Here is a 25,487-nt window from a genome sequence, read left to right on the forward strand (position 1 = left end):
TAATTTGAGGACTTGGAGAATCTACTGCACAATAATCATGTGAAGACATTGTCTCGCAGGCATTTGTTAAAAATTATCCTCAACTTTAATTTGCAAATAGGACTGTGGACTTTACACCGATGGCTGGACATAACTTTGGTTTATGCTGAAATTGTGAATTATGAATACTGATATTTTGTTTTATTCCAGTACACAGCGTTTGCATGCATTTTTAAAAAATACTAATAGATATTGTGACGGCTCATTGGTACAGAGTGTGATTGTATTATTGCCTTGTTCCACTTGGCATAAGGGGAAAAGTAAAACACAAAAGTACATCTGCGCTGCTTCCTTGAAACAACTCTGGATGGCTGCAGAATGACCTGCACTACAGCCCAGTTCTCTGCCCCCCACTATCAAAACATCAAAGAGGATACCTGCCTTTTGCAATGTTGGGAATGCGCCTGAAAATAATTCATGGAAACAAGATTGGAAGGTTCAGTAAAAGTATATCCATGTGACAGCATTGCAGAACCATCTGGTGACATGGGAAACAAGCTGCAACCCTAGCTGCCTCCCTCCCCTTCAAACTATGGTATAATTCCAGTTTCCAGATAACTTTTTCAATGTTTTGTAACTTCTGTGTTGAAAATGATCGGGGCTGTGGGCTGAGGGAAAAGAATTGCTCAGGTGGGGCTCCAGCGTCCGTAAAAAAGTGCCTTCATGATGAGAACCAAAGCCTCTTTTTCCTCTTCCAAGATAGTTTATTGCAAATGTTATACCAAATGTTTTAAAAAAGTGCTTATATATTAATAATAAAACCCAGCTTTATTTAAGGTCAGTAAGGTTTGTTGCCTTTTTTTATGTATAGCATTGTGCTCTGATAATACAATTAACTGTAGGGTTGGGGTTTTTTTTAAAAAAAACCCCTAATTTGTGAAAGTTTAGAGACATGGTTGAGATGCACATTCCTTTTTCTCACACATTTGCAAATGACCTTGCAAACTGTCCTTAATGCTGCTGCTCGTCAGTTGTCAGGATAAAAAATGTTTCCCTTTTGCAGCCAAGGACTATTCTTCCAAGCAGAACAGGATATAATGAAAGTGGAACCTGTGTTCTCCCCACCGCACCCCTCCTGAAACCTAGACATCTGTTCCAGTTGGATTTTACCAAATTGCCATCTTAATCTCATAAACACACAAGACATATGATCATTAGAGCCCCCCCCTAATACCTTCATTGTATATAATTAGGCACAACTTTGCAGACCTGGCAGTATTTCCAACAAGGAAGAAAAATCTCAGAATCAGAGAACTTTTGGATATGCAGAAGAATATGCGGTCAAGCTGCTACTGACTCATGGTGACCCCATGCATGGAACATTTCAGACAAGAGACAGGCAGAGATGGTTTGCCATTGCCTTCCTCTGCATAATAACCCAGTCTTCCTTGTAAATCTACTCAAATACTAACTGTGGGGTCTTCCTTATAAATCTTCCTTGTCTTCCTTGTAAATCTACCCAAATACTAACTGTGGAGCCAGCCCTGCTTGGCTTCTAAGCTCTGACAAGCTTGGGCAAAGCCGGTCTGTTCAAGCAGAGGCCCCAAACCTGCTTCTAATTCTTTTTAAACCCTCGTTTTCTCAGAGATCCTGGTTGTCACTCTTTTGAAAGCGCTCTCGTCCTTGGGCCTCTCCCCACCATCTCTACGTTGTCCAAACCTGCCACTATTAATCCACACCAATTGCTACTGTGGCAATACTAGCGTTGCCAACTGTCAGGCGGGAGGTGGAGTTCCCCTGGAATTACAACCTGCCTCCAGGCTACAGAGATCAGCTCCCCTGAAAAAAAAAAGGACTCTGACATCACATCCTTGCTGAAAAGCCTCTCCGAACTCCGCCCTCTTCAGTTCCACCTCCAAATCTCCAGGAATTTCTCAACTTGGAGTTGGCAAACCTAGACAATAGCTGTTTGGGTATGATATGATGATGTCCAGTTCACTACAGAGTTTGCATGTGGGGAGTGGGTGTTCGGCCTTTCTCCTATCCAGTTACTCGTTTTTAAACTGACCTCTGCTTCCCTCATCCCCTGGGCATTTTAGAGGTTGAAACCTTCCCCTTTCTTTAAGAAATCAGTCCACACTGGCGGTGAACATGAAGATGTTTATGAATCAAAGGGTGATCTGGGAACAGCACTCAGTGGTCGAGGGCTGCTTTGTAAGGTTGGAATGGTCCAAACTGGCTGGACGTCCCCCTTGGATTATGCCGTCAAGCACAGACCACGGCAGACGCTGACACAGTAAAATGGATTTGGCTCACACTGGCTCAAAATGGGTGAGGTGCTGAAAGTTCTGTATTCACAGCTTCCCCCAGCAGTTTCAAAATTCATAACTACCAAGCAGATCTCCAAGTTCACATGAAACTTTAGAAGAAGAAGAAGAGTTTGGATTTATATTCCCCCTTTCTCTCCTCACAACAAACACCCTGTGAGGTAGTTGGAGCTGAGAGAGCTCCAAGAAGCTGTGACTCGCCCAAGGTCACCCAGCTGGCGTGTGTGGGAGTGTACAGGCTAATCTGAATTCCCCAGATAAGCCTCCACAGAGTGGAGCAGTAGCGGCAGAGCTGGGAATCAAACCCGGTTTCTCCAGATTAGATACATGAGCTCTTAACCTCCTGCACCACTTTACTCCTCTTTCCAAATCTGCAATGTGATTTTGCTGACTGAAACTAATTCTGACTTCTCTCCCGAGCCACTCATAGCCTTGGCAGGAAAAAAAGACAGGCAAAGTAGGTGTACCAGCCCGCACCCCCCACCCCTCCGGCCAGCAAATAACTTGCTAGAGGGGTATTCCAGTAAGAGAAACACATGGTTGCGATGGTTAACCTCCCTACTCTTTGTGATTAAGCTCCAATCAGAAGCTACTGCATTGCACCTGATTTTTGCTCTCCTTGAAATGGAACCATTGCACAAACTGCAGAAAAACCCAGGAAAATCCTAATTCAACCTCCCTCGCCACCAATAAAACTAAACGCCAAAGTCACTCTTCAGTTGATTGGGCAGATCAATCAACTTTGTGACTTCAGTTGTGACTACAATGGCTTGGATGATCCTTAGAAGGTGATCTTCAGCAAGAGAGAGTGTGTGAAATGCCATCAAGTTGCTGCCGACTTAGGACAACCCCTATGGGGTTCTCAAGGCAAGAGACTAACAAAGGTGGTTTGTTATTGCCTTCTTCTGTGTAGCACCTCCTTGGTGGTTTCCCATCCAAATACTAACCAGGGCAGATCCCACTTAGCTACCAAGATTGGACGAGATCGGGGTAGCCTGGGTCATCCAGGATAGGAGAGAGAGCACGTCCCATATTGTGTTCTCCAGGCAAGCTGAACGAAATCCACCCCAAAAACAATCTACTACTTCCCTGCTCAAGGGCTTTGGTTGATTACAAAGAAGCGTTGCTTTCTAAGTCTTTGGCCCATGCCTCCTCAGAACCACCTGCCACATAACATTGCCTGTCCAACATGCAATGACCCCCACACTCCCTACAGCCCCAGTGGCACCTAGTACTTACTGGAACCACAAGCTTGCAATTAGCTGGGACCCGTCCCTGGTTGTCCATCTTTTCCCTCATTTCCTCCTGCAAACCTCAACTTTGGGTCTGCCTTTCCCATATATTTTGCACACACTTATCCAATTGAGTTCAATGGTTCTGGCACAAATTGAGGCCATGACAGGGTTTGCCGCACTATACCTACCAAACTAAGATGGTGGGCATGCATTATTTCTCCACTACAAACTGAAGACGGGCCAAAAGAACAGAGAACATATGTTTTGCAAGCAGACCAGACCCAGGAAGTCAAATTCTGGGTAAACACAACCAGAAGGGAGAAAGATGCAGAATTACCCTAAGATTTGGAGAGTTGCTGCTAGGTGAAGTTCACAGTATTGGGCTGGCTCATCAGATGTGGTCATACAAACCTCTGCAGTCATATATATATACACACATAAATGTCACTCTGCAAAGGTGGAGGGGAATTAAAGGGCCGTTTTCAAAGGTCAGATTTTGTAGGTATCTTGAAGAGAGAAGTTGGAGCGAAGAACAGATGGGTGGGAGGTACGACACCCTACGTCGGGGAGACTTCCCTTTTACCACAGCAGACACCAAGCCTCGTTGATCAGTTTCTGAAGCGGAAACTGAGCTGTTTGAATCTTCTGGATGGAGCTGAGCCAGCCAAGGCTATCTTGCGTTGAGCAGCGGGTAGGCGAAGTAGTACCCGATGGCCGAACCCGCAATAACACCAAAGAAAATCCACGTGTTGTAGGACATCACAGCCAGCATCACCAAGTAACCAAGGACCACTTGAATTACATGGAGCACGGTCTGGGTGCTGTGCCACAGGAATATCCTTTTTTAAAAAGAGAAAATAAATAAGGAAGAATCAGAACTTGACTCCATTTTGTTCACAAGTGCCCGTGTTTATCCTGTTTTAATCTACAATAGATGTTGTGGCAGTAGAGAGAGCCAGTGTGGAGCAGTAGTTTGAAGGCAGAACTGGGACAGAGGTTTTCCAACCTTTTTGGGGCCTCCTGGAACATTTAAAATTCTGACATGGCACGGTAGGAGCATCAACAAAATGGCTGCCACTGAAGGAGGTGGAGCCAGCCCCAAAATGATTGCCACGGCTTAGCTTTAGTTGCACAGTGTGAATCTTTGTCCTGTGGTGGCAGCAGCTGCTAAAAATATTTTTTAAAATCTGCACAATCAGAACTTTGCCAGGCAAAAACTGTAGCTGGCCATGCCCACTTTCTACAAACACTTGGCAAGGTCCAGAAAAGGTGGTAGTGACAGGTGCCATGTTGGAGAGTCCTGGACTGGGGTCTAGGACTTTTAACCTTTAACCTAGGTTAAAAACCCCACGCCACTATGGTGGCTTGCTGGGTTTGGATAAAATGAACAAGGTGAGAATGATGTTCTAGCTCGTTTTGGGTGCCCACTGAGGAGAAAAGCAAAGGCTAAATATACAAGAAGTGATGGTGACATTTGATCAGTGATGGCCACTTCACACAGGGAGTTGGGCCACAATTCTTTTGACAAAGATTGGTGGATTCCGCACAAAGGCAAAAGTAACAGGTGTACAGTGCAGTACAAACTGGGGGTTTGGGGCGGGCATGCACTTCACACAGGTCTCGTCCCCAAAACAAGTTTGCCCTGTTATATTTCCTTCAACCCAGAATTTACAAAAAATCACTAAACCAACAATTTTTTTTGCAAAATCCCGGGTTGGAGCTGATGTTGCGTGAACAGCCAAGCAGGGGGCGCTTTATTTCCCTCCCTTCCACTATGCCCTCCACAGCCAGGGAGAATCCACTTGCCACAGCGATATGTTCATGATTGTTCTGATTTTTTAAAAAAATGCATGTTGCAGATGCAGCTGATCGTATTGTGGGACAATTGGCATGGCTGTGGAGGGTTAAAAGAAAGAGAGATGCATCTCCTTGCAAAGGCACGAAAGCAACCCGGATTGTTTCCATGGGCTTCAATCGCTGCCTGCATGGCATGCGTGTGAACAGGTAAAAGAAAAACCGGTTCCTTTATAACAACTGAGCTCCCAAAGGCACCTGGTGGGCCACTGCGAGTAGCAGAATGCTGGACTAGATGGACTCTGGTCTGATCCAGCAGGCTAGTTCTTATGTTCTTATGTTCTTATGTTCTTAACTGCACATTTGCTGTGCAGAATCCACCACTGTTAAGTGTTTGGGCTGCAGTCAAATACTGTCTGAAGCCACGGCTGCCCATGTGTGGCTGATAGCTTCCTTTTTTATTTCAGTATTGTGTCCTCCAATAATAAGATTCCTGAGCCCTGAAATAATCCAGCGGAGGGCATACTTGCCAGCACTGGAAAGCAGCTCCTTCGGCCACTGGCAGGCATCTCCAGACAGGCAAACTTAATAAGACTGCCCATGTAAATTTACTGCAGTTTTTTTTCAATAGTTCTGAATCTTGCTTATTTTAAAGGAATAGGATTTTTTCGTTGGTTTGTTCCTAATAAATTAACAGCTACTGGGCTGAACCTTTTTGGTATGTTCACATGCCAATCCCAAATATGCCAGCAAGTTCCTGAAGTTGGGAGGCAACCATTTTAAAAATCTAATCTGTGAATTGCCATTGGAAAACTCCCAAGAAAGAGGATGTGAAGTGAAGTATTTATTTACGGTCAGTGACCAAACACAAAGAGGACGTGTGTTCGATCCCATTTGCAGATAGGAAAGGTTATTTGTTCTCTCTTCAGAGCTTCCTTTCTCTGCCCTAAATTGTTGTTTTAACAGGGCAGATAGTTAACAGAAGATCACAATGGGGCAGGAGATCTTATCCGAATGGCTGTAGCTTGAATGCGCCACATGAGCTATCAAGGGATGGGTGTTCTGGGAGATTCAGCTACCCCTTGATCATTGCAAATGTTAAACAAGATTACAGTGGTTTACTGTGGAGGCACCTTTAAAATTCAGCTGGTCTCCCTTCACGAGGTTCTTAGGCTGAACTCGGCTAAAAGCAAAGCCATCCTCCATAGAAATGGCTAGTTCGTTTAAAGTTATTATCCTGACTGTCCACCTTTGTGGCTCAGCAAAGGCCTAAAAGAAAAGCATGTCGGTTTTATTTAGTTTAAACTCCTCTGCAGGATTAAGGCAAGGCTATGACTCCGTGGTAGAGCCTCTGCTTCACATGCAGAAGATCCCCAAAAAAGAAGAAGAGTTTTGATTTATAACCCACTTTCCTCAATCATAAGGAGTCTCAGAGCAGCTTACAAACTTCTTCCCTTCCTCTCCCCACGACAGGCAGGTGGAGTTGAAGGAGTTCAGAGAGAACTGTGACTGGCCCAAGACTGGCGCAGGCATCAAGCAGAGGAGTGGGAAATGAAATCAGGTTCTACCGATCAGTATTAACCACTATACCATGCTGGCTCTCAATCCCATACCTGGTGATGTGCCAATAGGTGACAGGAAAGGCCGTTCCCTGACACAGCCATTCGCCAAGCTCTTTGGCAGAGCAAGGTCAGGATGAACTAAATCAGTGGTGTCAAACTTGTGGCCCTCCAGATGTTATGGACTGCAGTTCCCATCATCCCCTGCCAGCATGATGATTGGAACTGTAGTCCATAACGTCTGGAGGGCTGCGAGTTTGACACCTGTGAACTAAATGGACTGAAAGGCTAATAATTCAAATGAGAATTTGTTTCCATCCCAATTAAATGGTTCCACACCAAAGAAGGGGGGAGGGGTCTGCATTTTGGCCATCTTGGTATCTGCCCTGTTCCCACTGACTTTTCTTCCACCTGCCTCTCTGAGTCATTTTTGCTGGAAGCATCCTGCCTTCAGAGGCCAGGCAAGGAAAGTTCTGCTTCTCTCTCATTCGCATTCCTTTTTCTCTACTTAAAAAAGAGAGACTAACTGCTGCTTTTTACATGAACAAACATTTCAGCCTGTTGAAAGTTTGAAGCCCCCTTCACTCTTCCTGTAAAGAGTTATTTTTGATTCTGTAGCTTAACCCTCTATCTGCCCTGAAAGGAACCTGCCACTCTGTTTCTGCAAGAGTTTCTGATCTGAATGTTTCTCATGAGCAGAAGCAAGCAAGCATGTCCCCTGCAGAGATGCAACAAGCAGCCTCTTCCTAAGGGGGAGAGATAATTAGATTCTGCAGAGGGAAATGATGTCTTCCGTCCCACCCATTTGTTCTTACTTGTGGGGGGTGCTGGCTAGGCGTTCCACACCTGTGTTCATGGATGCCCCCTCTGGCTCTTCTAAGGTCTCCTGGCTGAGGCTGGGGGCCATGGCCGGCATGGTGTGCTGAAGCAGCTTGGCCCTGCCCACTTTGATGGCTTCATACAACACCGACAGAAGCATGATCACGACCACCGAAAGCACCATTCCTGGAGAGCAACGAGAGCAAGAGCTGCAGTCAACTCTGAGTGCTGGTTTACTGTAGCAGTTGGGTGGATGGTTTAGATACCAACACCCTGCTTTTCTCCCCAGCAGGGACCCAAAACAGCTTCCAACATTCTCCCCATTTCTACTTTCACAACAGCCCTGTAAGGTAGGTTAGGCTACGAGTGACTGCCAAAGGTCATCCAGCAAGGTTCCATGACAGTACAGGTATGGGAAGATGGGTCTCTTGGACCCTAGTCTAACTTTTGGAGTGTGGTGGATGGGACTGAAGAGGCCCAGATGCAAATCCTGACTCAGCCATGGAAGCGTAGTATGTGGTCTTGGGCCTGATGTGCGTGGTGCCATTCTTGCCAACCTCACAGGGTAGTTGTGGAGATCCAGGTGGAAAAGAGGAGACCCTAACATGCTTTCACAAGTTCCTTAGACGGAAGATGAGTATGACACACAACGATGTAATGCATTCCCATTTTTCCAGTAGTTCTTGCCATAAGCATGGATTGTAATGCAAGATTCACCATTAAGTAGACCTTTTTTTAAAAAAAAAGTTGTGGTTATCTATAGTGTTTTAAAATGATTTCTAAAATGCATGCTGGTTTTCTACTTCAAACTGCTGTTCTTGTGGTTACATTGTATCTAGTACAGGTGACTATGTGCCAATTTTATATCTGCCTTGCTCTCTTTTTTTAAAGATACAATCATAAAACTTGACAGGAGTATTCCTTGCAACATTGTAAGCAGTTGTGGTTGCACTTATATCTCAAAATGAACATGTTGCCTGGTTGTTTCCAGCTCCTCAGTCTGTAGAACAGGGGTTTCCAAATTGGTGCCTACAGGCACCATAGCACCCACTATAACCTTTTCCGGTGCCCGCCAATTAACTTTAGGAAGTGGGTGTTGCCAGGTAGAACTTTTGCCCAGCAAGTCTTCTGATTGACCACTGGAGATTTGATGGGGCTGTGTAGATATTTAAAATGGTGCTTTTGCAGCAGCTGCCACCACAGCATACAGATCTGCATTGTGTTACCGATGTTAAGCTGTGGCAACCATTTTTGGTTGGCTCCACCTCCTGTGGCAGCCATTTTTGTGGCAGCCATTCTCTGGCCCAGCCATGTCTAAATTCCAAATGTGCCCGCAAGTTCAAAAAGATAGGGTACCCCTGTTGCAGAGGATTCTTGTCAATTGATATAATCTTCAGGGAACATGTAGTAAACTTTCAGTTATGGAGTGTTCAGACGACATGCTCTAAAGTCATGTGTGTGCTGTATTCACTTCACAGGTATCTTTCAGACAGAGGTGAGCCCTCCCAGATGCTGAGGTCTTGGCTGTGGAGGGGGGAGGGGAACTGTCCAGCTCCTATACAAGTGTACTGAAGAACATCATCTCTACATGAAGCCCATCTTGTTCTGTTCACAACTATTGAATAAGCTTGGTGATATTGTACAATCACTGACCTGTACAATCACACTTCCTCCTGCCCACCCCTAGATGGCAGCATTTGGTTGGTGCACCAACTGAATCATGACATCTTCTCACTGGTCATGTGTTGGCAGCCTAGGTGCTGCTCTGCCTGTCCTGCTGCCCTCCCTAAGCCTCTAAGCAAGCTGTGAACTGCCTTTTCACCTACTGCTGAAAATACATGAAAGTATTCCAAAATGAAAAGCCACACAATATATTTAAACAGCCTCTTCCCATTTTGTACTGCTCCCTAATTTCCACTTATTTCCTCCATTTGATTTATTAGAAGGGATCATAGAGGGATGTGGCAGAATTATTATACTTGCATGGAGAGTGTTTGGAATTGTAGCGTGGTGTTTTGCAGACAGAAGTTCCCAGGTTCAAGTATTGGGAAAGACCTTTTTCTGCCTGAGATTCTGGAAAAGTGGCTATCTGATAGAGAAGAACATACCTTCTAATAAATCAAATCAGGAGCAGCAGTGCCGTAGGAGGTTAAGAGCTCATGTATCTAATCTGGAGGAACCGGATTTGATTCCCAGCTCTGCCGCCTGAGCTGTGGAGGCTTATCTTGGGAATTCAGATTAGCCTGTACACTTCCACACACACCAGCTGGGTGACCTTGGGCTAGTCACAGCTCTTCTGAGCTCTCTCAGCCCCACCCACCTCACAGGGTGTTTGTTGTGAGGGGGGAAGGGCAAGGAGATTGTAAGCCCCTTTGAGTCTCCTGCAGGAGAGAAAGGGGGATATAAATCCAAACTCTTCTTCTTCTTCTTCTAAGTGGACCAATTTGACTGATATGGTCTAAGAAGGTTTTATGTCCATGGTCTTTTATTGTGGGGTGCAATGATGGCTATCACAGACTGAGTGGGCACACACCTAAGGTTCCTCAGGAGTTCCTATCAGTTTCACTTTTACTGCCACCAGTTGGGTATTCTCGTAGCTTTGTGAGGGGATTTTTACTTTTCTCTTCAAAACTGGTCCTTTGCCAAAACCTGGCTATCAAGCCTCTTAGGAACCAAAGCTTTTTCCTTCTCTCCCTTTTACTCCTTTTCCCTTTTTCCCCCTTCTCCCTCACGAACACCCACCTTCAGTACCAGCCAGCCAATCAGGTGGAGTTCATGAGTTAACTCCTGAAATTCCTTTTGCTCTGACAAAACTGCACTTTAAAATTAACCCTTAATCCATCACATGGGGAGACGGCTATTTCTGGTATCCAGAAATAATTCTTGATTTTCATTTGCATAACTATGACCAGAGACCCTGCAGAAGGTGGGTTTTGTTAAGTCAGTGTGTGGGGATTGGAACAGGTAGAGGTCGTGGCGGACTGTGAATGATAATGCTACTTTGGCAACAACTGTTCCAAGGTCTTGTTTGCACTGGAGCAGAAATGTGCATTAAGAAGCAGACGGGAAAGCCTGTTCTACAACTGCTGACTCTGCTTTGTTTAGCGTGAAAAAGGGCGTACTTCTTCCTTTAGCCTCAACATGTCTAGGTCCTTGATTCAATATAAAAATACAAACACGTGAACACAGAGTAGACATTGTTAATGCAAAACAGAATCCTGTGTGAATGGCCATGGCCTGGCAAAAGTTTCAGTATAATATAGAATAATAAAGTCTGAAACATACATTGTGCTTCTCAAATCTTTGCTCTTCTTGCTTCAGTTTTAATCTTTAGGGTTGGAGATTTGGCTGCACCGAATCCCAGATTCGGCCTGAATCTGGGCACATTTAGGCATATTCGGGCCAAAATTGGCCCAAATATAATTGGCCTGAATATGTCCTGCCCGAATATGAATGAATTCAAATGCAAGGCCTTTGGGCTTGGGGGGGAGGGGGGGTATTTTATTTTTTTTCATATTTTGGCCTGTAAGGGGCGCATTTTTAAAACTAGCGACACCAAATTTCAGGGTCTCATCCGGAGACTGTCCTGATGATGTCACTCAAGTTTGGTGAAGTTTGGTTCAGTAGGTCCAACATTATGGACCCCCAAAGTGGGTGCCCCATCCCTAAGGTGACCAGATGGTCACCTTTGTGATCTGGGATGGGGGAGGCGGCCGCACGCGCATGCGCGCGCAGCCACAGGAGCACACTGCCTTTTGGGGCTTGCCGTTTCCCGCCCTGTCACAGGGTGGCAAACGGCAAGCCCCAGAAGGCCATGCGCTCCTGCGGCCGGGCGTGCAGGAGGCTGCAGCACTGCCTTGCACCCCAGAAGGCAGTGCGGCAGCCTCCCAAAAATCGGGACAATTTGAAGAACCCGCGGGACGCGGGATGAATTGTTTAAAGGCGGGACTGTCCCGCCAAATGCGGGACGTCTGTTCAGCCTACCCATCCTCCATTGTTTCCAATGGAAGCTAAAAAGAGATGGGGGCTACCCCTTTGAGGGTCCATAACGTTGGTCCCCCTGAACCAAATTTTGCCAAACTCGGTTGGTATTATCAGGAGAGTCTCCAGATGAGGCTCTGAAATTTTGGTGCTGCTAGCTTTAAAAATGTGCCCCCTTCAATTGCGAAATTGTGAAAAAACACCAAAAAATACAAAAAAATCAGACGGATGTTATTTGTCTTATTCGGGCATAGACATAATTTTATGCCAGAATAAATCCAAATCTGAATTTTACCGAATGTCTAGGGTATTGACCAAAAATCTTCAAGAAGAAGAAGAAGAGTTTGGATTTATACCCCACCTTTCTCTCCTGTAAGGAGACTCAAGGTGGCTTGCAAATTTTTTTCCCTTCCTCTCCTCCCCACAACAGCCACCTTGTGAGGTAGGTGGGACTGAGAGCGTTCTGAGAGAACTGTGAATAGCCCAAGGGCACACAGCAGACTACTTATGTAGGAGCAGGGATACCAGGTCACTGTGTGGCCCTAAATTATAGTGGAAAAGAGGGGTAGGGAATTATCAATCCCCTTCTCCCCAAATATGGTTGGCTCCTACCAGTTTTTCTGTTCATAACAGAGGTAGGATTGGGCCTTTTGGTTTCTAAAAAGGTTATGTTGAGGATTATGAAATCTGTGTGGACAAAATCCAGGCAAGATGGAAACTGAATTAAGAGAGAAAATGGTGAACTTAAGTGAAAAAAAATGGATAGGATACACCCCATAACTTTCAACTTCCATCATATTCCCCCTAGGATATCTTATGATCCCAAACTGAATGCAAGAGAAGAAAATGTCGATGATTCCTGAGGTCCACTTTAATGAACAAACCAAATTTGAAGACATACTTTCTATGCATTTAAGGAAGTGTATCCCAGCAACCCTTTTATTTTAGCATAATACTCTTCACAAATTAACACCTGTCCCTGTGAAATAAAGGGGGGGAGGGGAACAAGGTTAGCAATACAAGCTCAATAAGTTGCCAAAGTCCCTGGTGTCAGGGGATAATCATTCCAACCCATTAGAAACTAGGAAGAGAGCCCTCCGTTTATTAAACTGGACATTTCTCTGAAAGTTTCTGTCACATAGACCTGGTTCCATAGCTCATGTAGATTTGGTTCCACAGGACATATAGACTTGGTCCACCAGATTAGGGAATGGAGTTTAGCACACTATATAATTGCACAAGACACACAAGGCCTAAGGAAGGCAGAGAGTAAAGGCACAATCGCAAGCATTTACTTCTAGGTAGGTTTACGTTTGGTCTAGTTTTTTTTCTATTCTGATCTTTTGTCCTTGGCAAGCAAAAAACCTTGTGAAGTTCAAGTATTCAAGCAGGCTGTTCCTCAGACAGAGAGACCTTTCATTGTTTCACAAATCTGAAGGAAGTTTCAGGTCACACCTAATCTTTGCTTTACTCAGGATGTATCTGGTTGGACCCATCAGCTTACACAATTTGAGATATGATTGTTTTCCTTACCCGCAGGGCTGTGGACATTCCAAAAGTCAAACAGAAGAACCACTTTGTCAGAGAAGAAGAAATACATCTGCAGGGAGAGAAAGAAAGGTACAGCCAAAATAAGAGTCTAATCCAACTCAGGTTTCTTTGGCTACCTGCTTATTCATTCTCATTCTGTAATAGGGTGTAGATTTAAAACAACAGCAACAACTTATCAGGGGATCATATGCAAATGCAGCTGCTGCATTTAAGCTGAATCTAATATTTTCATATGAGGAGCCTTGTGGCTCAGAGCGACCAGCTGCAGTAGTGCAGTCAAAAGCTTTGCTCACAACCTCCTGAGTTCAATCCCAATGGAAGCCAGGTTTGGGTGACCAGCTCAAGGCTGACTTCAGCCTTCCATCCTTTTGATTGCTGGGGGTACAGTGTAGATGGCTGGGGAAGGGAAGGAGCAGCAGTGGCGTAGGAGGTTAAGAGCTCGTGTATCTAATCTGGAGGAACCGGGTTTGATTCCCAGCTCTGCCACCTGAGCTGTGGAGGCTTATCTGGGGAATTCAGATTAGCCTGTGCACTCCCACACACGCCAGCTGGGTGACCTTGGGCTAGTCACAGTTTCTCGGAGCTCTCTCAGCCCCACCCACCTCACAGGGTGTTTGTTGTGAGGGGGGAAGGGCAAGGAGGTTGTAAGCCCCTTTGAGTCTCCTGCAGGAGAGAAAGGGGGGATATAAATCCAAACTCTTCTTCTTCTTCTTCTAATGGCAAACCACTCCATAAACACAGTCTGTCAAGGAAATGTCTTGGTGTGATATCACCCCATACTGACCTGGTGCTTGCACAAGGGACTACCTTTATTTTTTTTTAATTTTCATATCCCTTTCACAAGAATATGCCTCAAACTAGTCAGCAGCTATAATGGTAACCTCAAATATGGAAAAACTTTCAAATGCCTTTGACTCTATACTACATGCTTAAAAAAACTTTAATGTAATGAATTTAGATTTTTAAATCCCAATTTAATCTCAAACATGTTTTAAACTTCGAGAATTATCCTCATTCTTTTTCAAACTTCCTTGTTTTTCAAACAGCTGTTTTTATTTATTCACTTGGTTTACAGTCCCACCTTTCTCCCACAGGGCTTAACATTGGCTGGATAGCACTGTCTAGAAAGAGAACCTGTAATCTCCACAGACATGCCAATGCTAATATAGTTATTATTATGGCAGATGAGCCTCTAGTATTAACTGTGGTCTGATAAGAGGACTCTAGTGTCTGCTCCTTGTTACATCACATGAGCAATTAGTTCCTCCTTTGTTGTAGGAATATATCACAGATTAGTACAAAATAAAAAGCAGAAATTTTAACTTTCCTGAAGCCAAGTTTTTTGTTTCCAGAAAAAAAATGGAATGGGGGGATACTTTCCTATCAAATGCAACAGTTACTTTCCTATCAATTGAAACCTTTTAACTGAAGATTAACAGGTATATATATAATTCAGTAAGCAGAGTAATGAGCAGAATGTAGTGAGCAGAATGTAGCTTATGTGCCACTTTAAATAAGAACAGCTATCTTGGTAAAGACCAGCCTTTTTACCTCAGAAATCATAAACAAAAGAACTTTAATTATACTAAGAGAAGATCTATACACATAGTAACACTTATATGCTGATACGTTTACAGTTTGTCATTTGTTACAATTTGGTTATCATTTACAGCAGTGATGGCGAACCTATGGCACGGGTGCCAGAGGTGGCACTTAGAGCCCTCTCTGTGGGCACGTGCAGAGTGCCCCCCCACACATCTAGGCTGGCCTGGGCTGCTGGGCTCGATTATTAGCATTAAACCTAAGACCTAGTTTTGGGGAAGCAGTGTAGGTAACCCTGTTAAGCGCTGTTAAACCCACTGATTTTCATGCGAAGAACTAAAGCGCGATCCTTTACCTGGGGGTAAGCTAGGTTGCTGGAAATGAGGCTTGCTTCTGAGTAAACCCTCCTAGGGTTGTGATTCTCCCATTGGAAGAGTTGCACAGTTGCTTCAAAGCAAAGCCACCGACTACCACCAAGCTTACTCCTGAGTAACACACGCCTCGGAGCCAACCATTTTTTCTAAACAAAAACCTCAGTATTCAGGTTAAATTGCCGTGTTGGCACTTTGTGATAAATAAGTGGGTTTTGGATTGCAATTTGGGCACTCGGCCTCGAAAAGGTTCGCCATCACTGATTTACAGTATTAAACTCTCAGTCAGAGACTTTTTATATAGCTTTAGTTAACTGAACATCATCTTTCCTCAGCCAGAGTCAGAAAGCAACAGTTTACAACCGTCACCTTTACAATGTTCGCTGAGCTATCCCATAATTCCATGCCTGCTGCACGCAAGACTGTCAAATCCAACGTTAACAGCACGGATTGTATTCTTTATAATTTAGCATATAAGATTGTCCAGTTTGGCATATTTATGGGATTTAAAAGTATAAAGATCTTCATGTAATGTGAGAAAAACTGCAACTACACCCAATACCTGTGAAAAGGTTGCAAACTCCTGCATCCTATGGGTGCCAAAGTTATTTACATTAAACGGAAAACTATTGCAAGGGGTCTGTCTTCAATATAATTTCCCCCCCAGTGCTCCCCCAATTTTCCCACTTTTTCCATTGGAAAAATTGAGGAAACCTTTAGAAATTTTCGTGCTATACATTTTGGATGAGAAAAACTTTGCCTTAAGAAGCATTTTACTCATTCTGAAAGAGAAAATATTTCATAGGATTTTCATTATAGTCTTTCCCCAAACTTTCCACTGTCAGGGAAAAAAATGAAAAAAACCCCAATAGAAATAAAACAGATGAAAACACTCTGAGCCCCCCCCCCCCTTCTGATTATCTTCACTAGGTCCTCACATCTTTGATACCAAAGTATGGTATGCACCTTGTAAGCTAGGGAGATGGGTTGTTTCTGTGTCATTTCTTTTGCACTTCTGTGAGTCAGAAGGGCTATGAAATTGCAACCTCTCTTGGCTCCACTCAGATGAGGAATAAAGCAGAGGCTTCCTTGCTTTTGTGGTTTAGAAGGGTAAACTAAAATAGAATTCTTTCTGATTTACTTACTACAGATTTCTTGTGATATGAAGTTGTCGTGAATCCCAGCCCACCACATCAGATGCAAGAAGTATGTCCAGTATTGGTACACATATGTACTTGTTGCACAAATATAAAATTAAAAAACTTGATACATTGTTTTGGTTAGGTCAGTGATGGCGAACCTTTTGGAGACCGAGTGCCCAAATTGCAACCCAAAATGCACTTATTTATCGCAAAGTGCCAACACAGCAATTTAACCTGAATACTGAGGTTTTAGTATAGAAAAAACGGTTGGCTCCGAGGCATGTGTTACTCGGGAGTAAGCTTGGTGGTAGTCGGTGGTGGCTTTGCTTTGAAGCAACCGTGCAGCTCTTCCAACGGGTGAATCACAACCCTAGGAGGGTTTACTCAGAACAAGCCCCATTGTCAGCAACCAAGCTTACCCCCAGGTAAAGGATCGCGCTTTAGTTCTTCGCATGAAAATCAGTGGGGTTTAACAGCACTTAATAGGGTTACCTACACTGCTTCCCCAAAACTAGGTCTTAGGTTTGATGCTAATAATTGAGCCCAGCAGCCCAGACAAGCCTAGATGTGGGGGGGGGGGGACTCTGTTGGTGCGTGCCCACAGAGAGGGCTCTGAGTGCCACCTCTGGCACCCGTGCCATAGGTTCGCCACCACTGGGTTAGGTCATAAGTATGGGGGTGGAGGTATGTAGCATCTGTCCGGAGGGCCACTATGCTCTCAGCAGCCCTGGGTCAAACAGTCTTACCCACGTCGCCATCTAGCTCAAGACTCTGTCCTTCAACCAGCAGTGGACCTCTGGAGTCCCAGTCAGATAAAGGCCTTGCCCAAAAGTTGCTCCCTATGATCTTGGAGTTGCTCGGTATGAGATCATGTGTTTCACCACCCTTCCCCAGAATTTAATCTTCGGGTTTTCTCTGCAATGTTGGATGTATTTTCTTCAGGAAGATACCCTTATGCTGGCCCAGACCCACCCAGCTATCCACTGGCTGCCACCAATTCTCCAGATCAAGTAGAAGCAATTCCTCCTAGTCCAAACTGGAGATGGCAGAGACAGAACCCAGGATCTTTTGTGTACAATGCAAGTTCTCTGCTACCAAGATGGAGCCTTTAAAGTTCCATTCCCCTCTGTATGGGTTCCTTGGGGGATCAATTATATGCTCTCTTCTCTTTGTTCTTTCTTTCCTCTCCTCCTGTTTCCAGCACCACCTTTGCACTCTGATCTTTAGTCTTGCACCCACTTTCCCCTTGAATGTTCTTTACTTGCCATTTAATTCTTTTTGTTACTGCATTCAAGAATCCCTTAAAATGCATTCCCCACCCCTCTCTCTTGTGCAACCTGTTCAACTTCTTCCTTTCAGTGTGATGTAAAGCCAGCATGGTGTATTGGTTAAAAGTGCTGGGATTCTCATCTGGGAAACTAGGTTTGATTGTCCACGCCTCCACATGATTGGTGGACCCTAATCTGGTAAACCAGGTTTCCCCCCCCCCCACTCCTCCACAAAAAGCCTGCTAGGTGATCTTAGTCTAATCACAGTTCTCTCAGAACTCTCTCAGCCTCACCTACCTCACAAAGTGTCTGTTGTGGGAAGGGGAAGGGAAGATAATTGTAAGCTGCTTTGAGACTTCTTTTGGTCAAGAAATGTGGAGTATAAAATCCAACCCTTCCTTCCTTCCTTTCTTCCTAATCTGTTTTTTAATTTGGGACTGGATACCTGTTATTTTTGAACAGTGCTCAGATTTGCAGTATCTTCATAAATAATGCTTACTTGGCAATATTCCTCCCCTGTCCCTGCAACAAAAACCCCCTCAACAGGACATGTTTCCAAGTAAGCATGTGCAGAATCAGGCTGCAAAGGGAAGCAAGCATGTCTCTCCAGGCAGGAGTATTAGGTTGCCAACTGACTGGAAATGTACAGGTTGCAGATTTGCCATGTGAAAGCAATCCAGTATGTCTGGTTCCTCAGACTTTACTGAACAGAACTCGACAGGGTTCTGCCTGTCCCACCTGTGGACATTACAGCCTTATGGAGTGTGCTTTCAACTGTTGTGTTATATGAGAAATGTTTACGGTTATTCCATAGCCGCCTGCTCCTCACATGCTGTGTATGTAGAGGTGGGATCCAACCATTTCTCACCACTTCTCTAGAAGTGGTTACGAATTTCTTTTGAGTGCCGAGAAGGGGTTACTAAAGCAACCTTCCTGCCCAATAAGGACTGGAGGTGCGTGTGTGTGGCGGCGCCACTGTTTGAATCCCACCACCATCGGAAACTGTTTTTAAAGTTTTTGGATCCCACCACTGTGTGTATGGTTGCTTGTCGGTCAGGTTCCACCCCAGTTTACATCCCCTGGTCCTTCCCAGCTACTGTAAAGGATGAGACTCCAAGTCTCAACTTCTGCAAAATCTGAATTAAGACAAGAGGGATGTTTGGAAAAGGAAGGGTGCTGTGGTATTGCTAGGTTGCATCTATATGGAGGGGGGAAGACACACTTGGAGCAAACAAAGAACCCGCTATGGATGCAGAAGGTTCCAAAGTCAATCCCCGGTATCTCTAAGTGAAGGATTTCAAAGCAGCTGTTGGGAAAGATCTTTCTCTGTCTGAAACCCTGGAGAGTTGTGATTAGCCAGAGTGGGCAGTACACCAATCAGTTATCTTACTCACAACAAGATAGGTGGCATTTTCATTGTAGCTGGAGTCTATTTGACATCGAGTTCCACCCAGTAATTGTTGCCTGCGTGTGGCTTAGCTTTGGGCCTGACCAAAAGATCATAACTCGTTTGTCATCTCTACAGAAATGTCATCAGGCTGTGGTTTCTTTGCACGGAATTTCACACTTTTGTTGAGTCACGGAGAAGAAGTTCCCCCTGTGTGTCGAAAGTCTGGCTAAAAACTCGGATTTCAAAGAAGGGAACAAAAGCTGAGGTTGAGAGTGGTTCACTTCCAGAAATGAAACAAAAACTAGACTCGATGCCTTTGGCTTAACTTTTGACAAGAGAGTCCCATGACTTAGGAACAATTTGCCTGTGTTGTTTTGGGTGTACACTTCAAAATGAGAGCAGCATCTTTGCAAAAATCATAAAATCAAACAGGTTTACTCATGTCTGAGGAGTCATGACAAATGGAAGTTGTCATGGAACTGGTACTTAACAAAGTGGATTGTGGTTACTCCGTGGTGATAGAAAGGCACTCTGCACATGCTCAGGGAGCCTTTAATATTACTTGCCTTAGGAGAAGACCTGCTGAACAGGATAAACAGTTCCTGTAATCCAGCAACTGTTTCCCACATTGGGCAACCAGATGCTTGCAAAACAGCCTCTCTCTGCTGCACCCCAGCAACTGCTGTTCAGAGGCATATGGATTTGGAAGTTCCCATGTAATAGTCATGGCTGATGCCTGTAAACAGACCTGTCCTCTACAGACCTAACCCTTTTAAAGCTGTTTGAGATAACAATTTCTACAAGTTATTTATGGTTTTTTAGTCTTGTCCGCACCCGAGCCTCAGCACCGAAAGGACACTGAAGTCAAACCTTGGCATCGAGCAAGTCATGCTTTTATGATCTCAAGTACCTGGGAATGCCAATGGAAGTTGGCAAAGTGCACATGCAAGACAGGATTGGCCTGGGTGTGGTGCCAAATTAGAGGGTGTTCATCATGCACAACGAGGCTCTTATTAGGGAAGTGGAAGAAGCTGTGATTTGAGATCAGCAGGACAATTGGGTAAACGCTGCGAGCTGGTGAGCTGAACGGAGAAAAGAGAACTAATTGTTTTGTTTTGTCTTGTGATTTTCAATCATTTTGTGGGTGCAGGGCAAGGCAGAACATAAGCATAAGCATAAGCATAAGCATTTTATTGTCATTGTGCACGCACAACGAAATTTACAGCAGCATTCCTCGATGCACACAATTTCAGACTCATACATCATCATCCTCCACCCATCCCTACACAGCCCCAAATACATCAATATGAAGCAGCGGAGTTTAGCATAGCCACAGCTATGCTAAAGCCACAGAACAATTGTGTGGCTCTCCTTTCTGGCTGTTTGGCAAGTTCCAGTATGCCAAAGGCTAGTTAAATATACCAAAAAAACACCCCAAGTATCGTGGCACCCCTGGTTCAATTCTCAAAAACCACAAACCTGCTTTCTGGTTAAGATCATCTTTGGAAGCTCTGTTTTGTGTGCCCGCATTGTCAGAACCAACATTGGTGAGCCCTGCAGGCTGGGAATTTTAATTCTGGCTCCAAGACTTTGGCACTCCTTCCCTAGTATTGCAGTGAAAGTTCTGCCAATGACCTGGGTTTGAGTCCAAAGGAAGTCGGTTTCAGGTATCCAGCGCAAGCTTGGCTCAGCTTTCCATCCTTCCGAGGTTAGTAAACTGAGTGCCAAGATTGCTTGGGGGTAAAATGCAGATGACTGCGGGAGGCAATGGCAAACCACCCTGTAAAAACATAGCGCACCTAGTAAATGCCATGATGTGATATCATTCCATGGGACAGTAATGACCCAGTGCTTGCTTGGTACCCATTTTACCAACCTTAGAAGGATGGAAAGCTGAGCCAAGCTTTGAGTTGGATACCTGAAACCAACTTCCGTTGGGCTCGAACCCAGGTCATTAGCAGAACTTTCACTGCAGTACTAGGGATGGAGTGCCAAAGTCTTGGAGCCAGAATTAAAATTCTTTACCTTTTTTACCTAGTAGGTGATATAAATGTTTAACTAGATGGCCTTTTATAAGCCTCTGTCTCTAAACCTCACCATTTCCAATATGGATGATAATACTGGCCTACCTTTTACTGTAAGAGGCTATGTGTGTTCTTTTATGAAATCTTTTCGCTCATTCTCTCTTTGATATATTCACTGTGATTTGTCAGAACTGATAAAACCAAACTGTATAAAAGTAACTGTCAATAATGAAACAGCAATTAAAATAATTTACAAGGCATCGGATTAAAATGGAAATTAAAACCAAAATTAACAGCCTAGGTGGTAGATAAAATAAAATAGATCAAAAGTGGCAAGAATAAAACCCATTCTGGATTTATATAAAAGAGATTTAGGGTTTTTTATTTTGTGGTTTTAACTGGAAGTGTTTTTTAAACTGTTACTATAAGCCTCCTTGAACCACGAGAAAAGGTGTGGTATCACTGTTTTGATAATTAAATAAATACCAGCAGAGATCATCATAAAAGCTACTTTAAAAACCAGGGCAAATAAACATGGTTCACCTGGCACCTAAAAACTAAAAAGTATAAGAGTCAGGTGACTGGGGGAGGTCACTGGACATCTGAAGTGTCACCAAGGAGAAGGCCCTGTCTCTGGTTATTACTCTTCTTACTTTAGACCATGGGTGTCCTACTCTGGTCCTACAGCAGGGGCTAATGGGGATTGTAGTCCATGAACATCTAGAGGGGTGTTGAACACCCCTGCTTTAGACACTGGGGACCCAAAGAGGAGCATGACTTGAGATGCAGACATTAATTGGCAGTCAGATTGACATGGGGGAAAAAGATCCTTTTAGGAGTCTTGTTCTACACCAGAGCTCCCCAATCTTTTCCATAGCAAAGATCCTTGCTCTGTCGGGGGAGCTGCTCCCACAGCAATTTAAAAAATCTGTACAGCCAAGCAAATCTCAAAAGACCAATCAGACGCTCTGCTGGCCAGAGCCTCACTGGTGCTCCCCACTTTCTAAAAACACTAGGTAGGCTCCAGGAAAGATGTAATGGAAAGTTATGTTGGGGATCCCTGATCTACACCTTCAAATATGCAATGAGTGCAACAATATTGTAAATAGTAGAAAAGAAGACCAGACCTACAGGATCCAATCCAAAATATTGTTATTATTGTGGCATCATATAAAAGCCTTACCCCTGTTTCTTTGGTTTCCTAGTGCCCTTATATTCAAAAAGTTTCAGAGAGGAAGAGGAGGAGGAGACGATGAAGAGGAGGAGGAGGAATATGAAGAGGAGTTTGGATTTATACCCCATATTTCTCTCCTGTAAGGAGACTCAAGGTGGCTTACAAACTCCTTTCCCTACCTCTCCCCACAACAGACACCCTGTGAGGTAGGTGGGGCTGAGAGACTTTTGAAGAACTGTGACGAGCCCAAAGTCACCCAGCAGGAATGCAGGAGTGCGGAAACACATCTGGTTCACCAGATAAGCCTCCACCACTCAGGTGAAGGAGTGTGGAATCAAACCTGGTTCTCCAGATTAGAATCCACCTGCTCTTAACCATTACACCACGCTGTTGGGTGTAAGTTCCTTGAATACAGATGCCTATTCAGATGCCTATTATTTAAATGAACTATAGTTTATAGAATACATATGGCTATTATTTAAATGTCATTTTAATGTAATTCAATTTTTAATGTAAGGTTGTTCTTTTCAGGTAGCCATTTGGAAGCGCCTCTGCATCTTGATTTGCCTGAACATATGACACTGCCTTATAGCCTTGTTCGTGTTACAGAGAACACGTGTACAACCAGCATCTGTTTGTAGGAAACAGACAATGTGTCTTCACTTTACAGATTAAACTGGGAACAGTAGCTGGATAAATGTGGCGTTTGAGTCGTAGGTTGAACTGCAGATGTGTTTAACATATTATGAGAATTATTCAGTGCATGCATGACGAAAAAAACAAGTGCACGCTGTTGGTGGATTGTACATGTGTTCACTGTAATCTGTGAAAATGGTTTTTGAGTTAGGCCAGCGACTGACTAAGGTCAGTAAAGTCTACTCTGACTGGCTGCTGCTCTCCAAGGTATGAAGCAGAGGTCTTCAACTCATGTGTGTGTCACATTGTAGCTGCCATCCAGTCACAGGTGACTTATAGTGACCTTGGAGGATTTTCAAGGCAGGTGACAAGAAGAGGTTACAGGTCATAGACTGCCTCTATGTCACAACGCTGCCTTTCCTTGTCCGCCTCCCATCCAAGTACTCACCAAGGTTGACCCTGCTTAGCTTCTGACAGCTGACAAAATCAGACTAGCCTGGTCCATTTCAGTTCATAGCAAACATAACTGAATACTTAATCCTTTTAACAGGAGATGCTGGGAACCAAACCTGGATCCTCCTGCAAGGAAGACAGGTGTTCTCTACCACTGAGCTGTGGTTCCTCCTCAGTTTGTTCTCTCTTTCTTTTCGTTTGGTTTTGTTTGTTCCCTGTGGGTCAGGTTTCTTGCAAGTCACCTCGGGGTCGGTGGGAAAGGTGGCATATAAATATTTTAATTACACGGATAAAATAGTGGTGAAAAAGAACCCCGTCACGGTCTGTTTGCCCAAACAACTTCTGTTTCCGCAAATTCCTCAGGAAGATAACCAGTCAGGAGTACAGGATGGGTATCAAAAATGTGTTTGGGGGGTGGGATTTAAATGTATCATGGTTTGGGGATCACACTGGATGAACTCAATTCAATACTTGGGAAGTATTTTTTAAGAGATTAATAATAACAGTCACCACTGTAAGTTTCTTTTTTACCTATTCTTTCTCATTATAATTTACTTTACAATATTGTTTAAAGTCAGTATCGAGTTTATTAAGCATTATATAGGGTATCTTATGATTGAGATAATCACTATTTAATGTCCATTATTATATCACCATTTACATATAACTGTTATCATTTATAGTTCATTGCTTATTATATCATTGTTTAATACATCATATGCACTTTCTTTTTCTCCAAATATAATTGTACTTTGTTGCTGGGATACAGTTTTCCATTTTTTTCTCCTTTCCTTTTATTCTTATCTATTTTGTTCTGCCTACCTCTATTAAAAAAAGTAAATACAAAAGAGAACAAGTTTGGTGCGGCTGATGCTGAATAATTAACTTTTTGGAAACTAATCCCACTAAATAACACTGCTTTAAGGCAACTTCCATCTGGTAAAGCACCAGCGGATAAACAAACACTCGGGGCATTAGAAAAAAAATTAGTAACGCTTTTTAAAAAGCCATTGGTGTCATTATGGTTTGCCAAGTGGCATTGGGAAAGAGAAATGTATCTCGAGGTCAAGTTGGACCGGATCAACCAAATCACTTTTCTCCTGTCCTAAGGAATCTTCAGATCCCCTCTGATTTCAAAGGAACTTTCTTCCAGGGAAGCGGAGGGTTTGGATTCCCAAGTCAATTTCACCGCAAGTCAGACCCATAGCTTCTTCCCACCACCCCAAGGCTCAACTCTCAGCACAAACCTTCACCAGATCTGCTAACCGGTTGTCATCAGTGTCAACACAAACCACAGCGACTGCTTTCGGGCTCCACCGGGTGCAAAGGGCTTAGAGGATCGCCCTGTCAAATGCATAAGCACATTAAAGAGATCTGAAGCCAGGCATCGGAAATATACTTACTGGCATCATCTCGACTTCTTCTCCCGTTTGTTCTCCCGTGCGCTCCGAACGCAGCCGCCCAGCCGCGCGCTCCAACTCTCCCGGCAGCGATCAAGTTCCTCCTGTGGCCAAATCTCTGGCTCAATGAAAGAGACAGTGTTGGTTTTTTCCGAGAAACCACGTGGGAGCCTCGCGGGGAGGATCCTGGGGGTTGTAGTTGCTGCACTTTGGACTCCTGCGGAGATTTGTAGTTCAGATCCGAAGGCTGTTCGGGCGGATCTCTGATGCAACTTTGTAAATATGCTCTGGGCTGAATGCAGCTTTCCACAGGGTGCTTGGATGCCTACTCTGGAGTAAGTGGATTGCGTGGCTGTCAGTAGCCGTACTAAGGATTTGCAGGAAGCTATTGGGAGTCCGTATGATAGATAAATGTACCTAGCTAACATTTGCAATCGTTGTAACTTGCTTGCTGCTAAATCGTTTTCAGGTATGAATTAAAATAAATAAATATAACTGACTGCGTATATGTAAGTATTTCCAGTAGGCGATTGCATGATCCTACTTCAGTGAAACTCAAGCACGTCTGGCACGGGGAATCAGGAACTAGCATCTTGCTATTTGCATTTTCCCGTTCGGCTTGAATTTTTGGCCTTTAGAGACTCCCAAAAAGGGGGGGGGATGGGCCACCTGCAAACTACATCACCCAGAGTGCTTTGCTCTGCAAACCCGGATGACACATCTGGACCAATTCGAAGGCATACACCGGCTGGTGTTATATTCCTTCCTGCGCTGCCAAGCAGATTGTTAGTTGTTTGCGTTGGCTTGGTTCCGCACATCCAATTGGTTCCTCATCCAAGGGA

General features: G+C 44.2%; 1 protein-coding gene and 1 long non-coding RNA gene across 2 annotated transcripts; both read right to left on the reverse strand.

Annotated features, from left to right (window-relative positions):
* Positions 1 to 722: 722 nt before the first annotated feature.
* On the reverse strand, positions 723 to 2,507 carry LOC125441733. The gene is made up of 2 exons (XR_007245897.1): positions 1,499 to 2,507; positions 723 to 1,438 (listed from the first exon to the last, which is right to left on the reverse strand). It is a non-coding gene; the product is annotated as an uncharacterized LOC125441733 (long non-coding RNA).
* A 25-nt stretch (positions 2,508 to 2,532) lies between these two features.
* On the reverse strand, positions 2,533 to 24,778 carry SLC31A2 (solute carrier family 31 member 2). The gene is made up of 4 exons (XM_048512584.1): positions 24,649 to 24,778; positions 13,228 to 13,294; positions 7,710 to 7,899; positions 2,533 to 4,380 (listed from the first exon to the last, which is right to left on the reverse strand). The coding sequence occupies exons 1-4, from the start codon at positions 24,655 to 24,657 to the stop codon at positions 4,212 to 4,214; spliced, it is 435 nt and encodes a 144-aa protein (XP_048368541.1). The 5' UTR covers positions 24,658 to 24,778; the 3' UTR covers positions 2,533 to 4,211.
* Positions 24,779 to 25,487: the final 709 nt, after the last annotated feature.

Source organism: Sphaerodactylus townsendi, linkage group LG12 (assembly GCF_021028975.2).
Source record: "Sphaerodactylus townsendi isolate TG3544 linkage group LG12, MPM_Stown_v2.3, whole genome shotgun sequence".
In the NCBI taxonomy this organism is placed as follows: domain Eukaryota; kingdom Metazoa; phylum Chordata; class Lepidosauria; order Squamata; family Sphaerodactylidae; genus Sphaerodactylus; species Sphaerodactylus townsendi.